Source organism: Oncorhynchus keta, chromosome 2, assembly GCF_023373465.1.
Source record: "Oncorhynchus keta strain PuntledgeMale-10-30-2019 chromosome 2, Oket_V2, whole genome shotgun sequence".
Classification (NCBI taxonomy): Eukaryota; Metazoa; Chordata; class Actinopteri; order Salmoniformes; family Salmonidae; genus Oncorhynchus; species Oncorhynchus keta.
The window spans coordinates 75672354-75688676 of record NC_068422.1 but is presented as its reverse complement, the minus strand read 5'-3'; the positions used below and the strand labels follow the sequence as shown (position 1 = coordinate 75688676).

At 42.2% G+C, this 16323-nt stretch overlaps 1 protein-coding gene and 3 non-coding genes across 4 annotated transcripts; all 4 read right to left on the bottom strand.

The window, feature by feature from the left end:
* Window positions 1–6300: 6300 nt before the first annotated feature.
* LOC118360393 (40S ribosomal protein S13-like) lies at window positions 6301–10823 on the bottom strand. Its single transcript, XM_035739659.2, has 6 exons — window positions 10671–10823; window positions 9193–9241; window positions 8842–8920; window positions 8242–8411; window positions 6812–6912; window positions 6301–6368 (listed from the first exon to the last, which is right to left on the bottom strand). The coding sequence occupies exons 1-6, from the start codon at window positions 10691–10693 to the stop codon at window positions 6335–6337; spliced, it is 456 nt and encodes a 151-aa protein (XP_035595552.1). The 5' UTR covers window positions 10694–10823; the 3' UTR covers window positions 6301–6334.
* On the bottom strand, window positions 6584–6711 carry LOC118363044 (small nucleolar RNA SNORA19). The gene has a single exon (XR_004821324.1). It is a non-coding gene; the product is annotated as a small nucleolar RNA SNORA19 (small nucleolar RNA).
* LOC118363065 (small nucleolar RNA SNORA73 family) lies at window positions 7008–7230 on the bottom strand. Its single transcript, XR_004821333.1, has one exon. It is a non-coding gene; the product is annotated as a small nucleolar RNA SNORA73 family (small nucleolar RNA).
* LOC118363005 (small nucleolar RNA SNORA68) lies at window positions 8632–8763 on the bottom strand. Its single transcript, XR_004821306.1, has one exon. It is a non-coding gene; the product is annotated as a small nucleolar RNA SNORA68 (small nucleolar RNA).
* Window positions 10824–16323: the final 5500 nt, after the last annotated feature.

Sequence of the window (16323 nt, the reverse complement as noted above, 5' to 3'; positions counted from 1 at the left end):
TGGCATTAAGTGAATTAATGATGCATCTACAATCCGACTCAATTTGTGTGTGTGTGTGTGTGTGTGTGTGTGTGTGTGTGTGTGTGTGTGTGTGTGTGTGTGTGTGTGTGTGTGTGTGTGTGTATCTGACAATGTGTGTGATAGTGTGTGTGGCATGTACACACAAAGCTGGTTTAGCTGTGGATCTGTTAGCTTCACGTCTCTCTCACTGCAGCTGCAGGCCTTAAGGACAGAGAGCCTTCCCAACCATGACACATTACAATAATGCTTACACTGCATCAAACGGACCTGCCCAATTTCCTGATGCTGCCCATAAATTCGACTTGGGGTGTGAGGCAAAGCTCAAAGTCACAGTACAGAGTAGAGCAGGCTACATCTCCATAAGTAAAGAGGGAAAAAGAGCTGTATCACTGGACATCAAAAAAGGAAGACAACATATAATGTCTGGCCTCTTTCCAATGTATTTATGACAACCTTTATTTTTACTATAGCCATTTGAATTCACGTATATATGGGGTGGCAGGTAGCCTAGTGGTTAGAGCGTTGGACTAGTAACCGCAAGGTTGCTAGATCGAATTCCTGAGCTGACAAGGTAAAAATCTGTTGTTCTGCCCTGAACAAGGCAGTTAACCCACTGTTCCTAGGCTGTCATTGTAAATAAGAATGAGTTTTTCACTGACTTGCTTAGTTAAATAAAAAATATTACTGCCATCAGGCTTTCTTTTCTTTTTTTTTTACCAATGCAGTGTTTTATCTAAAAATGTTCTTACTGAACACCGTCTCCTGGTCCAATACATTTTTAAAAGGACTAAAAGAAGAGAAATAACTCTCCATATCCTCGTGGGCTTCCTGTTAGGTAAAGGTTATCAATCTCCTTCCTTCCTGGACTAAAACAACCCAGAGTACACTCCCAGGGAGCAGAAAGCATCAAACACCCCACTGCAATATAAATATTTGATACTGAATCCCTATGGAGGAGGCTTTGCTGGCCTGTCCCCCATTGGTTTGATGTACTGTTCCTCTGGAATGATGGTGTGAAATCAAACACGCTTCTTCTCCAAATCCTATTGACTACAGGTATTATACATCAAATGAGCTCTTTTTGAAAACCTGCCTTGATGATCACTGCTTTGCGTGATGTATTGTTGTCTCTACCTTCTTTCCTTTGTGCTGTTGTCTGTGCCCGATAATGTTTGTGCCATGATTTGCGCTGCTACCATGTTGTTGTCATGTTGTGTTGCTACCATGCTGTGTTGTGTGTTGCTGCCATGCTATGTTGTTGTCTTAGGTCTCTCTTTATGTAGTGTTGTGGTGTCTCTCTTGTCGTGATGTGTGTTTTGTCCTATATTTTTTTTAAATCCCAGCCCCTGTCCCCGCAGAAGGCCTTTTGCCAGGCCGTTATTGTAAATAAGAATTTGTTCTTAACTGACTTGCCTAGTTAAATACATTTTAAATCAAATTTCAAATTAAAACAAACTAAGCCAAAAGTTGAAGAAAATTATGGAGGCTGACATATTGAGGTCGTGTTTCCGTAGTGGTGGTGATCTGTCTTCATTGTTGACTCTGCAAACAATAGTGAAGTTAGGTGAGCCAAATATCATGCTAATGTTAATTTTATTGTATCAGTCTAACACACAAAAATAAGCATTTGAAAATAACTTTTGTAAATGTCAATGGAACATAAAGAATAACTTATTGTTGCTGATGAGTGACAGGAACTCTGAGGGGTGACGTTATACCGTGTTCACATGCTAGTCGGAATTAGGAAACTCTGAAATGTCCATTGAATGTGGCACGTGTATAACTACAACCAGTTAGCAAGTTGGATATTTCTGCGTTTCCTACTTCTCTCTAGCACATAAACGCTGCACTAGGCATTCAAAGCAAGGCTGCTGAGGGAGAGGGCCAGCGATAAGAGGTTGACAGCTCTCCGATCTTATGGGACCACAGTTATAGAGTTTTTGGATAATTCTCCTGACAATCTGCCTTTCTCATTCCACTGAATCCCTCTGCAGCAACTCAGTCCTGGAGACACACCACGAACTCTGAATAACTGTATCTGCAAGTAGCAGTCTGAGGAGGAAAAAACATGATCATTTTAACTGGGATCAGTCGCTGCACTGCACTAAGTTGTCTACACTGGGGTGGTGTGCATTCACCGAAAGCATTTCAGACAGAGAAAAACTCCCAACCATGAACCCTGAGGCAGACGGGGACATAAGACTGCAGTCCCCAGTCAACCTTTCTCCACTATTCTCTCTCTCCCTCTAACACACACGGGAGTGATGCACAGTCCTGCACAGCTCTGCAGTATAGGCGCTGCTGCTGATTCCCGCCTCTCCACTGCCAGAGGCTCACAATGCAGCAAGGTGACTCAATGTTATCGTCCTCTCCTAGGAGGCAGCAGCTCCGGCTGAATCAGTGCTAGCTGAAGGGGCTCTGCAGCAAGTGCAATAAAGATCTTAAAGGCAATCTGATATATCACACCAAGATGGCATTTCACTCCTCAGGCACTAAAACCATGCCCCTGTCCAACACAGATACACCAAGATATACTGATACAAAATCAATACGTGTGACACCTTCATTACCTGTTATTCTTTTAGCAGAATAAAGCTAGCCTCAGTAATGCATGATACGTCTCCAGAAAAAAAAGATCACAGAACAGCTCACCCCTTAGTAATGCTTCTTCTATTTATAGGCTCCTGCTTTCAAGGAACTTTCGGGACCATATTGGGAATATGATCTTATGTTTTCTTTCATGACTGACAGCCAAAATGTACAGATATCTAAACCAGGGGCTATCAAATATTTACAATGATTAATGACAAATTAAAGATGAATTATTATAGCCATTTGAATACACGTATTCCTCATGATTCAGAATGAGTGGATTTACATCTCAATATACACTGCTAAAAAAATAAAGGGAACACTAAAATAACACATCCTAGATCTGAATGAATGAAATATTCTTATTAAATACTTTTTTCTTTACATTGTTATTTGTGCTGACAACAAAATCATCAATGGAAATCAAATGTATCAACCCATGGAGGTCTGGATTTGGAGTCACACTCAAAATTAAAGTGGAAAACCACACTACAGGCTGATCCAACTTTGATGTAATGTCCTTAAAACAAGTCAAAATGAGGCTCAGTAGTGTGTGTGGCCTCCACGTGCCTGTATGACCTCCCTACAACGCCTGGGCATGCTCCTGATTAGGTGGCGGATGGTCTCCTGAGGGATCTCCTCCCAGACCTGGACTAAAGCATCCGCCAACTCCTGGACAGTCTGTGGTGCAAAGTGGCGTTGGTGGATGGAGCGAGACATAATGTCCCAGATGTGCTCAATTGGATTCAGATCTGAGGAACGGGCGGGCCAGTCCATAGCATCAATGCCTTCCTTGCAGGAACTGCTGACACACTCCAGCCACATGAGGTCTAGCATTGTCTTGCATTAGTAGGAACCCAGGGCCAACCGCACCAGCATATGGTCTCACAAGGGGTCTGAGGATCTCATCTCGGTACCTAATGGCAGTCAGGCTACCTCTGGCGAGCACATGGAGGGCTGTGCGGCCCCCCAAAGAAATGCCACCCCACACCATGACTGACCCACCGCCAAGACGGTCATGCTGGAGGATGTTGCAGGCAGCAGAACGTTCTCCGCGGCGTCTCCAGACTGTCACGTCTGTCACATGTGCTCAGTGTGAACCTGCTTTCATCTGTGAAGAGCACAGGATGCCAGTGGCGAATTTGCCAATCTTGGTGTTCTCTGGCAAATGCCAAACATCCTGCACGGTGTTGGGCTGTAAGCACAACCCCCACCTGTGGACGTCAGGCCCTCATACCACCCTCATAGAGTCTGTTTCTGACCGTTTGAGCAGACACATGCACATTTGTGGCCTGCTGGAGGTCATTTTGCAGGGCTCTGGCAGTGCTCCTCCTTGCACAATGGCGGAGGTAGCGGTCCTGCTGTTGCCCTCCTCCACGTCTCCTGATGTACTGGCCTGTCTCCTAGTAGCGCCTCCATGCTCTGGACACTACGCTGACAGACACAGCAAACCTTCTTGCCACAGCTCGCATTGATGTCCCATCCTGGATGTGCTGCACTACTTGAGCCACTTGTGTGGGTTGTAGACTCCGTCTCATGCTACCACTAGAATGAAAGCACCGCCAGCATTCAAAAGTGACCAAAACATCAGCCAGGAAGCATAGGAACTGAGAAGTGGTCTGTGGTTATCACCTGCAGAACCACTCCTTTATTGGGGGTGTCTTGCTAATTGCCTATAATTTCCACCTGTTGTCTATTCTATTTCCACAACAGCATGTGAAATTTGTCAATCAGTGTTGCTTCCTAAGTGGACAGTTTGATTTCACAGAAGTGTGATTAACTTGGAGTTACATTGTGTTGTTTAAGTATTCCCTTTTATTTTTTGAGCAGTATATATGGGGTGGCAGGTAGCCTAGTGGTTAGAGCGTTGGACTAGTAACCGCAAGGTTGCTAGATCAAATTCCTGAGCTGACAAGGTAAAAATGTGTCGTTCTGCCTTGGACAAGGCAGTTAACCCACTTTCCTGTCATTGTAAATAAGAATGTTTTTCACCGACTTGCCTACTTAAATAAATGGTAAATAAAAATTAGTACTGCCATCAGGCTTTTGAAGTCACATAAGCAGACTAGACTAATCATATGAATAATACTTCAGGGGGAGATGACTCATGACATTGAATAAAAGTTGGTGTTGAAGTGAATCATCTTTTGGCAGGTGTATGGTTCCATCTGTATGAAGAGAAAGTACAGCTTCCAGGTCCTGCACTCAGTCTCCCCAGATGGGCCAAGTGAGCAGGACTGCTGGGTGAGAGATTAGACTCCATTAATCAGACTCCTGCTTCCTAGCAGTCTTAAGGATTGTGGGCTTGAGACAGCTGGCAATGAAGAGTAGTCTTTGTGGCCAGTGGTGCATCAGCAACTTTTACTTAATATCAGCACCATCATCCCATGATAAATGTACCAGTTGCATGTGCAAAGACATGCTTGCTGAACTCAACCGCTTCAAACATGTACTATCAAAAGGAGTAAGTTCAGGCATTTAGCCTTTAAAGGCATACCTTTGGTTCAGTGTAATTAGTTAAATGCTGCCCTCTTGTGGTAAAATTCTACATGACTGAACATTTCAATACAGTAGCACTTCATCAATACATTCATTTAGCCTCTAAATGCCAAACAAAAGTTTCTCATTGATTGTATGTGGAGGCCCAGTGTTATATCACGTCTCCACCAATCCCCCCACGAGTCAGAGCTGGGAGGAAGCCTGGAGAGCACAGCACTCTTTACACCACTGCACCAGGTTGCCTAGGAAGCAGAGCCTCTCCATCCAATTATAAAGACCACATTTAATAAGGTAACAATGATTCTACGCTTAAGTGTTGATATAATTAAAATGTCTTTGAAATACTAAAAGGTTTATTCAATTAAAACAATACAATTAGTTTAACATTTATGCAATATGGCATTTTACTTTCTCTGTGGATTTTTCCAACCACACAAAAATATAATTGCAACAATTTAAAAGATATTACAGAGGATGCTCATATGTAATAAGTCAATTGAAATAAATTCATTAGGCCCGAATCTATGAATTTCACATGCCCAGGTTGAGGCATGGCCATGGGACCACCCACTTGGGAGCCAGATCTAGCCAATCAGAATGAGTTTCTACCCACAAGGGGTAGAGCAGACAGACAGAAATACTCATCAGCACCCGCCCCAGACAATACCACATGTTATGCAGCCAGATGTCAAATTCCTGGGCTTGTGTGCTTACATGTGGCCTGAGGTTGTAAGGCCAGTTGGTTGTACTGCAGAACCATGGTAGAGAAATTAACATTAAATTCTCACAACAGCTCTATTTAACATTCCTGCAGTAAGCATGCCAGTTGTACACTCCCTCAAGTTGAGACATCTGTAGCATTGTACTGACCAAACTGCACATTTATTGAGTCCTTCTGTCCCCAGCATAAGGTGCACCAGTGTAATCATGTTTAATCAGCTTCTTGATGGGTCACATCTTTCAGGTAGATGGATTGTCTTTCAAATGAGAAATGATAACTGGGATGTAAAAAAAAAAGCAAGCGCACAAAATTGAGAAATAAGCATTTTGTGCCTATTGAACATTTCTGAGATCTATTTCAGCTCATGAATCAAGAAACCAACACTTGATGTTTATATTTTTCACTATAAGTACCATTACCACCCTTTATAGAACTTCACCTCAAACAAAAACACAACAGACAAGAGATCCTTCCAAATGGATCTTTATTTGTGAAAATGACTTATGCCACCAGAGCAGAAGCAGTAGAGGATTCGCTGTGGATCAAGAGGGAAAAGGGATTAGTAATGTAAAGTTCTGTAATCAACTAAGAAGTTGAGCACCAATTTTAACAACAATAGAAGCAGTCGTATGGTTGATGATCAACATTTGTTAGTATATATTCTCAGCCTGCACGAGACAGCTAATTATCCAGATTAGGTAATGCTTATGGCAATTGGTAAGAATTAACGAGAATCACTGAGTGGCAGGGAGATGTATGAAGGGGACTGGCAGGTTGGCACAGAACAGCCACTCTGCTAATTTACCTCCAAGGTTTATCTAGCACATAAGAAATATCTCAGCTCTTAGAAGGGAAGAACAAGACAATGAAGTGTGCCATTTAGTGAACAAACTGAAAATATTAATATAGTAGGTACTATGCCTTCATGCTGGCTTGCTCTCCCAAAAGTCAATAAAGCAGTGAAGAGGTACTACGTACTACTTCCAGTTGGGAGCAAGAACTCTCTTGGTCTTGTAGTAACGGGCCAATCTGTGGATTCTGCTTTCAGTGAGAATCAGACGGAACTTGGCATCCTTGTCCTGAAAGAAAAAAAAGCTATAGTTAAACAGCCCTTCGACATAGTCAAAAATCTCAATCGGTAAATGGCAAATGCAGGTATTACAATTTTCAGTTAACTTGTGCACTACATGGTTTGCCTCCCCAGTCATGGCCCAGGGGCTCTGGGAAGACGTAGGAATATGCAGGACGCCGTCCCCACCAGCCCAAAGGCTGGGAACAGGCTTGCTGTACAATGTTGTGGAACAGGACTGTACATCATGGCACTGTACAGTGCTACGCTCCCATAAGCCACTTGGACAGAGCCATGCAAGAGCAACCTTACCGGATGTCCACATTGAACATCAATCAATACATTTTTACAGCAAGGCACAAAAACATTCAGTTTTGCTTGAGATGCTGGTGGTTTAACTTTTTAATGTATAGGGGGCAGCATTTTTACTTTTGGATAAATAGCGTGCCCAATTTAAACTTCCTGCTACTCATGCCAGGAATATAAGATATGCATATTATTAGTAGATTTGGATAGAAAACACTCTGAAGTATCTAAAATTGTTTGAATCATGTCTGTGAGTATAACAGAACTTATGTAGCAGGCAAAACCCTGAGGACTAACCATTCAGATTTTGTTTTTTTAGGTCTCTGTCTGTTCACTGAGTTCTCATTGGCAAATGATATTTCTTAGGAACCTGTTATCAGTTCCTACTGCTTCCACTGGATGTCACCAGTCTTTGGAATTTGGTTGAGGTTATTAATTTGTGCAATGAAGAAGTAGGGCCAACTAGGAACTGGGTAACACTGTTGAGAGTGCGCAAGACGTGAAAAGTAGCATGGTTTGTTGTCTTCCTGTATTGAACACAGATAGACCCATCTACAATTGGATCAATTATTAACGTTTAAAAATACCTAGTTGCATTACAAAAGTAGTTTGAAATATTTTGGCAAAGTTAAGGCAACTTTTGAAATATTTTGTGGTGAAGTTGCGTTTTTTTCTGGATCAAACGTGTCAAATAAATAGACATTCGGATATATATGGACGGAATTAATCAAACAAAAGGACCAATTGTGATGTTTATGGGACATAAACATGCGTTTTGTGTAGCGCCTGCAGGGTTGAAATATGCTACCCTCTTTGTTTACTATTGGGCTATCATCAGATAATAGCTTCTTATGCTTTCGCCGAAAAGCCTTTTTAAAATCTGACATGTTGGCTGGATTCACAACGAGTGTAGTTTTAATTGAGTAGCTTACATGTGTGATTTAATGAACGTTTTTTTGCCAAAGTGGGACGCAACTGTCCCCTATATCATAAGAAGTTAACAGTCTGGAGACAAACATCTAGAGGACGTTACCTTTCTGTTCCTCTCCAGATGTTTCCTTATAGCAACAGCCTTCTTGATGAGGTGGTACAGATCCTCAGGCAGGTCAGGGGCCAGGCCCTTGGACTTGAGGATCCTCAGGATCTTGTTTCCAGTGACGAAGCGCACCTGGGCAACACCATGAGAGTCCCTAAGGATCACACCTGGAGAGAGAACAGTAGTATCAGCCTTTTCTAACTTACGTCTCCTGGTAGCTTCCCCTCTGTGGTTTGTACTTTGTGTAGGGGTCAGCCAAACTCGAAATGATTTGGTTGTAGAAAAATACAGAATACTTTCTATTTTTGTTCTAAACAGATGGAGGGGATGTGAGAATGTGAGTAAGAATATGCATAGGACTAAGACTGGGTAAATAATCTGGAATGATAATGTTGAACCTTGAATTCACTTTCAATGGCACAGCAGCTTCAGGGAAAGGCGACAAGGTACATGTTGATTTTAGCACACCTGACAAAATCATACCATTCATTTGATATGGCCTTTGGGTTAGGGTGCATAAGTCATTGTCTTCTCAGTTCATAATGTGGAAATCTTATGGAAAGCGCTGGACAGCATACAAATTAACATGGTACTTACCAATCTGAGAGGGAGAAAGACCCTTCTTGGCGAGCTTGAAGATCTGCTCTTTGACGTCATCAGATGTAACCTTCAGCCACTGTAGAACAACATTTCAGAGGTTGAGAGACTGATGATGTCCACTTTGTCCACTGAGCCTTCTATTCACAGGAGTGATCATTTGTAGTTTAAGTTTGGTATTTAGCTAAGACTCTGCAATATGACATGTGCATTCCAGTGAAAGTTGTATCAATGATGATATAATGGCAAACCATGTAGCCACATTACTAGGTTGACCAGATTCATTAACATATCTTACAAACAGATAGCAAGTTGACCATCTAAAAGTTGAATGACCAACTACATACTTACGGTGGGCACACTGCGCCTGTAGGGAAGTGCAGACTGGGACAGGCCCTTGCTGAAACAGAAGGAAAGTAGCTCTAAGTCAGTAGCTATTTAAATCATGACAAATAGCCACGCCTGGACTTGATAGTGCATTTCAACTAGCTAGCTAGTTAATTAGCTAGTGTATTACTTTTCAACTAGTTATATAGTTATTTAGGTAGTGTAGTACTGTGTAACTAGCTACACTATGTACACACAAAGGTATGTGGACATCCCCTTCAAATTAGTGGATTTGGCCTTTTTATAAAGCACCCCTCCATTGGACAGAAGCAGTAGAAACGCATTCACTCTTCACAACCTGGCAGTCTAATGGACAAATCTGGGGTTGGCAGATGCCTGGAGACTGCTACCTGTCCAAATGCATTGTGCAGGAGGGGGAAGAATAATAATGGTCTCTGGTTATAGCTAGGCCCTTTATTTCCCTTCACTGGAACTCTTAATGCTACAGCATTGTGGCTGTATCACAACTGGCCGTGATTGGGAGTCCCATAGGGCAATGCACAATTGGCCCAGCGTCTGGGTTTGGCCGGTGTAGGCCACCATTGTAAACAACAATTTGTTCTAAACTGACTAGCCTAGTTTAAAAAAGGGGTAAATAAATTACAAAAATGTAAAACAGTTTGGGAAGACCCTTCACTGTTACAGCATGACAATGCTGCCTTGCACAAAGCGAGGTCCATACAGAAATGGTTTGTTGAGGTGTGTAGAAGAAATTGACTGGCTTGCCTGCACAGAGACCTGACTGCAACTCCATCGAACACCTTTGGGATGAATTGGAACGACGACTGCGAGCCAGGACTAATAGTCGAACATCAGTCCCGACCTCACTAATGCTCTTGCGGCTGAATGAAAGCAAGTCACCGCAGCAATGTTCCGACATTTAGTGGAAAGCCTTCCCAGAAAAGTATGCTGTTATAGCAAAGAGGACTTCATATTCATCTTACTTCATATTAATGACCATGATTTTGTTATGAGATGGTCAACGATCAAGTGTCCACATACTTTGTCATGTAGTGTACCTACCTACCTAGCATTAGGTAGAAGCTATGACTAACTAGCCAACACTACGCTAACATTAGCACTGGAATGGGCAAATAATGTTCTGGTTTAGACCGATTCATAGAAGACTAAATACAAACTTGATCGAGGGGATACATTGTTACTGTTGCAATGTGCGCGCATATGCGACTAAAAACCCATATAATTATTTTAATGACTAAGCAGTCGGCTTTCATGGCAGGAGTGTGTGCGCGGCCATCATGTCACTGTGTTGGTTGCGGCATAACGCTAGTTGTTAACTAGCTATAAATCATTATAGTGGACGTTTAAACAAATGTGCCCCCCCAAAAATATGTTGGAGTTGACGAGGTAATGTAAAAAGGTCCAGCTACTGATAACAAAAACCAATATTCTTATTATTTCCGAATGAAACACATGCTTACCCAGGAGCGTGCATGCGACCCATGATGGCGTTCTAAGCGAAAAGAAAGAGGGAGAAAATGTGCGGCTTTTCGGAAGTAAAACTTTGAATCGGAAGTGACGTATCCTGAAGAAATATTATTTATTGTATGTGTGATCTTTTTACAGTCTCTCTATGGTAGGACTCATTTAAATTGTGTTTCATATCGACCACGGCATGGATGACTTTTTTGTTATGAAACGTAAAATAGCATCAGATGGTTTAAATCAGGGCTGCCCAACCCTCTTCCATGAGATCTACCATCTTGTGGGTTTTCAGTCCTACCCTAAAACACACCTTATTATTTTAATTACCTGTTCAAGAAGATCTTAACTAGCTGAATCAGATACGCTACATTTGGGTTGGAGGAAAACCTACAAGACTATAGATCTCCAAGAAGACGGTTGGGCAGCCCTGGTTTAGATCCTTTTTATCATTGCCAAGCCTATCAGCTGACCTTTTTAACATGTATCTTCTCTCTGGGGAGGTTCCCATTGCGTGGAAGGCAGCCACGGTGCATCCTTTATTTAAAGGGGGAGATCAATCTGATCCTCTCTGTTATAGGCCGATTTTATTTTGCCCTGTTTATCAAAAGTTTTGGAAAAACTTGTCATTATCAACTGACTGACTTTCTTGATGTCTATAGTATTCTCTCTGGTATGCAATCTGGTTTCTCTCAGGTTATGGATGTGTCACTGCAACCTTAAAGGTCCAAAATTATGTCACCATTGCCCTTGATTCTAAGCAATGTTGTGCTGCGATTTTTATTGACTTGGCCAAATCTTTTGATACAGTAGACCATTCCATTCTTGTGGGGCGGCTAAATATGATTGGTGTCTCTGATGAGACTTTGGCCTGGTTTGCTAACTACCAATCTCAAATAGTGCAGTGTATAAAGTCAGAACATTTGCTGTATCAGCCACTGCCTGTCACCAAGGGAGTACCCCAAAGGCTCAATCCTAGGCCTCACGCTCTTCTCAATTTACATCCACAACATAGCTCAGGCAGTAGGAAGCTTTCTAATCCATTTATATGCAGATGATACAGTCTTATACTCAGCTGGCCCCTCTCCGGATGTTGTGTTAAACACTCTACAACAACACTTTCTTAGTGTCTAACAAGCTTTCTCTGCCCTGAACCTTATTCTGAACACCTCTAAAACTAAGGTCATGTGGTTTGGTAAGAAGAATGCCCCTCTCTCCACTTGTGTGATGACTACCTCTGAGGGTTTAGAGCTTGAACCAACCCATATAAGTACTTGGGAGTATGGCTAGACGGTACACTGTCCTTCTCTCAGCACATATCAAAGCTGCAGGCTAAGGTTAAATCTAGACTTGGTTTCCTCAGTCATAATCGCTCCTCTTTCACCACAGCTGCCAAACTAACCCTGATTCAGAAGACCATCCAACCCATTCTAGATTACGGAGATGTAATTTATAGATCGGCAGGTAAGGGCCCTCTCGAGCGGCTAGATGTTCTTTACCATTCGGTCATCGGATTTGCCAACAATGTTCCTTATAGGACACATTACTGCACTCTATACTCTTCTGTAAACTGGTCATCTCTGTATACCCGTCGCAAGACCCTCTGATTGATGCTTATTTATAAAACCCTCTTAGGCCTCACTCCTCCCATCGGAGATACCTACTACAGCCATCATCCTCCACATACAACACCCATTCTGCCAGTCACATTCTGTTAAAGGTCCCCAAAGCACACACATTCCTGGGTCACACCTCTTTTCAGTTCACTGCAGCTAGTGACTGGAACAAGCTGCAAAAAACACTCAAACTGGACGGTTTTATCGCCATCTCTTCATTCAAAGACTCAATCATGGACACTCTTACTGACAGTTGTGGCTGGTTCACATGATGTATTGTTATCTCTATCATATTGCCTTTGTGCTGTTGTCTGTGCCCAATAATGTTTGTACCACGTTTTGTGCTGCAACCATGTTGTGTTGCTATCATGCTGTGTTGTCATGTGTTGCTGCCATACTATATTGTTGTCTTAGGTCTCTCTTTATGTAGTGTTGTGGTGTCTCTCGTCATGGTGTGGGTTTTGTCCTATATTTTTAATCCCAGCCACCGTCCCTGCAGTAGGCCTTTTGCCTTTTGGTAGGCCATCATTGTAAATAAGAATTTGTTCTTATGTAGCCTGGCGAAAGTAAACCCAGCTCAGAACACAAACTAATTAGGGGTTGTTTGTTCTGTCGAAGCTTACATTTAAAATAGGATAATGTAGAAGGGATATCACTGCAAGGTGAAGTCACCATAAAGTAAAGTTCAGTCCATACCACAATCAAGTGAAATAAATATGTTAGTAAAGTGCATAAAAACAATCTGAGTACAATAAGCACACAGTGAAATGCATAAACGGTAGTGGCTCTGCTTTTAGCACACTGTCCATATGATACCCTGACCTCACATGGAACAGTAGATCCTCAACTCACCCATACAGTAGCTTCAAATAATGTTATCATCAACCACAACATGGTTCTGAGAGCACTGGTATTCAGCTAGCAAGAAGCTAACCTTGGACCCACAATGGATTTCAACAGCTCTCCAGTATAATTCCTTGCTCTCACTCTTACACACTGCACATGAGCAATCACATAACGCTTGCACACTATTTATGGATCTCTTAAAGGGACAGTGCAATCTAGTGAATATAAATTAATACAGCTATGAGCTTTTACCACCTGGCTACACTTAACTGACTTGCCTAGTTAAATTAAGATTAAATTAAATAAAAATTGTGTGTGAGTGTGTGTGTGTGTTTATTTTTTCTTCTGTGGTTGTTAATGTGACATGTTTGGTTTTCAAGTAAACTACCCCAGCGGTAGTCCCTATAAAATGAAGACTTTTGTAATAGTTAGTAAAGCTTGTAATCTATGTTTTTTGCTACTTTCCATATCATTGAACCAGTTATAGTCTGACACTTGACCATGGACTGAATATCTGACCTAATCTTCTGACTAATTTGGAGCATAATGTAAGGAAAACCCTAAACGTATCATACATGTGAAATAGACACAGATGCTGACATGTAAAATATTTCGATTTTATTAAAATGTTCTGTTTTAGGACATCAATCATTTCCTGAGCATTTTAAAGAAATCCCAGTAGGGAAAATAGCATCTTCAGAATCCTCTGGTAAAGGGAACAGAAAACATACAATTTACAAGAGAGAATTAAGACAAATTTTTACCTTTGTGACTTTGATTGTGCAGAGTGACCATTTTACCTGCTCATGCTCTTCCAGCTTAGTCTTTTTTGTAGTAACAGCCTTCTTCTTCCCCAGGCAACAAAGACAGCTCAGTCTTCTCCAGAAGGAGGCCTTCTTCTTGGAGGAGTCTTTACTAGCCACTTTTTTCACCTCAGCCATTATTTCCATGGGAGTCTCCTCATGCATGGCCTGGCAGATCAGGTGGACCACCTTAGTCTCCTCTTCCTCGTGGATACTGGTCAGGGTCTGTTCAGAGCACCCTGACCTCAGCGACAGGGAAGACATTGCCCGATTCTTCGATCTCTTCCTTGGCACGGTGGGAGAGGGATACTTCTCCAGCGGAGGCATTCCTTCTTGTTGGATTAGTTCCTCACAGCTTGGGTAGATTGCAAAAGGCCATGACTTATCCACATACTGTGAGGACAAATGGCTAGTAATGCTTCTCTCATTAGAGTCATGTTCCTTGGAGCCCTAAGCGGCTCTAGGAAGAGGTGGCATTGGTGAATGCAAGGATGTCACGGATGGAAGGAGTTGGGAAACAGAAGTCAGCGGCATTCCCAAGGAGGTTCTGGATGCCATGATCTGGCTCATGGAGATCCCAGTGAGTTTGCTGACCTCCTGAACCACTCAAGACATTTCCTCTATAGGAGGGACCATTGATGAACGAGATGGACTTTGATCCATGACAGTTTATTCACCTAGGTGAAAATGGCTCCCGGCTGTTGTCATCAACAGAAGCTTATTTTTTTATAAATATAGATACAGTGCCTTGCATTCGGCCCCCTTGAACTTTGTGACCTTTTGCCACATTTCAGGCTTCAAACATAAAGATATAAAACTGTATTTTTTTGTGAAGAATCAACAACAAGTGGGACACAATCATGAAGTGGAACGACATTTATTGGATATTTCAAACTTTTTTAACAAATCAAAAACTGAAAAATTGGGCGTGCAAAATTATTCATTATTCAGGCACTGTAGATCGATCCATTGATCACTCAAGCAAAAAAACGTTATTATTGCTCCAAATCCCTCTTACTCTGAAAAGAATTGCAACAAAAGAAATATCACAACATTCACTAATCTAAATTTCACTATAATACAACACTGGTAACACTGGTAATCATTGAATTTGGCAATCTTTCCAATTTGCCATGATGGTGGCACTATGTGGCCAAAGCTTGAACCCCAGCTGCTTGCAGCTATATATTAATTTGAAGTTGACTGATGGCTAATTTTGATCCATCCACATCTGCCCTCATAATGATGAAGAAGATGTCATAAACCTAGAAATAGAAGGATTCTAATACTAATGACTCATTCAAATTCTGTAATTTGTGTGAGGCGAGTTAGCGGAGCCCCTGGTGGGGCTATGGTTGGGCTGAGGGCTCCGGCTCGAAATGGGCAACAGCCATCAACCATTATTATGGGAAGCTCCATAGTTGGAAGTCTGAAATACCCGTACACTTTGTTTTCCTGGAGCTAAGGTATTGGAGTTATTAGAAGTCATGCCCACCATCAAGAAACAGATTCCTGCTCTGAAAACAGTTGTGTTGCATATTGAGTGTAATGATATTATACGTGTGAAATCTGTAAAGTTAAAATACAATTTCTTAAAGCTCTTGGAGAATGCTCATTAATTAGCAGAACATATAATTGTCTCGGGCCCAATTCCATCTCCTTATCGTTGCAGGACTGAGTGTTTTAGCCATCTTTGGTCTCTCCACCAGTGGTTAATGCGTCTGACCAAGGACTTGGGCATGTCCTTCGTCGACAATTTTGACTCCTTCTGGAATACGCCTGGCTACTTTGTGGAAGATAGAATTCACCTAGGTGAAAATGGCTCCCGGCTATTGTCATAAAACATTGGGAAGGGTCTTGGTCAACTAAATTGATGTGAGGACAATATTAGCATTACATGTAAGTCAGATTTGACCATCTCCTCTTTGGTGCTGCCAACTCTGTGTAACGCAGTTTCTTACGCTCGTAGGCCTCTTCAACAGAATTTTCCCACGGGACTGTGAGCTCTATGATGTACACAGCCTTTCATGAAGGGGACCAGAGTATCATGTCTGGCCTAAGAAGCAATCTCAGGTGGAAAAATGAGTTGCTGGCCAATATCGACAAGCATTTTCCAGTCCCGGGCCATGGCTAGGTGTCCAGTTTCTGGCTTCGTATGAGGATGCTTGGGCCTTTTCTGTCCCTCCCGGGTGAATGTTGTTGTTTTGACGGGATTGCTTGTTTTTGGAGGTAATGAATTGGTTGCACTCCTCTTAGTCTCAAGTGCTGCAGCCAGGCTCATGAGGACCTGATTGTGCCTCCAGGTGTAGCAGCCTTGTGAGAGGCTGGTCTTGCAACCTGTCATTATATGCCTGAGAGTCGCTAGAGCTGGGCAGAGGGGGTAGGTC

Bases quoted from the DNA above. Each gene is read 5' to 3' on its own strand.
- LOC118360393 (XM_035739659.2), bottom strand. From the start codon at position 10,693: ATGGGTCGCATGCACGCTCCTGG. The intron at 9,242-10,670 runs GTAAGCATGTGT...CTTCTGTTTCAG, and splicing joins GGTCGCATGCACGCTCCTGG to CAAGGGCCTGTCCCAGTCTG. The intron at 6,913-8,241 runs GTAACGTCCTCT...TTTTTCTTTCAG, and splicing joins ATCTGGAGAGGAACAGAAAG to GACAAGGATGCCAAGTTCCG.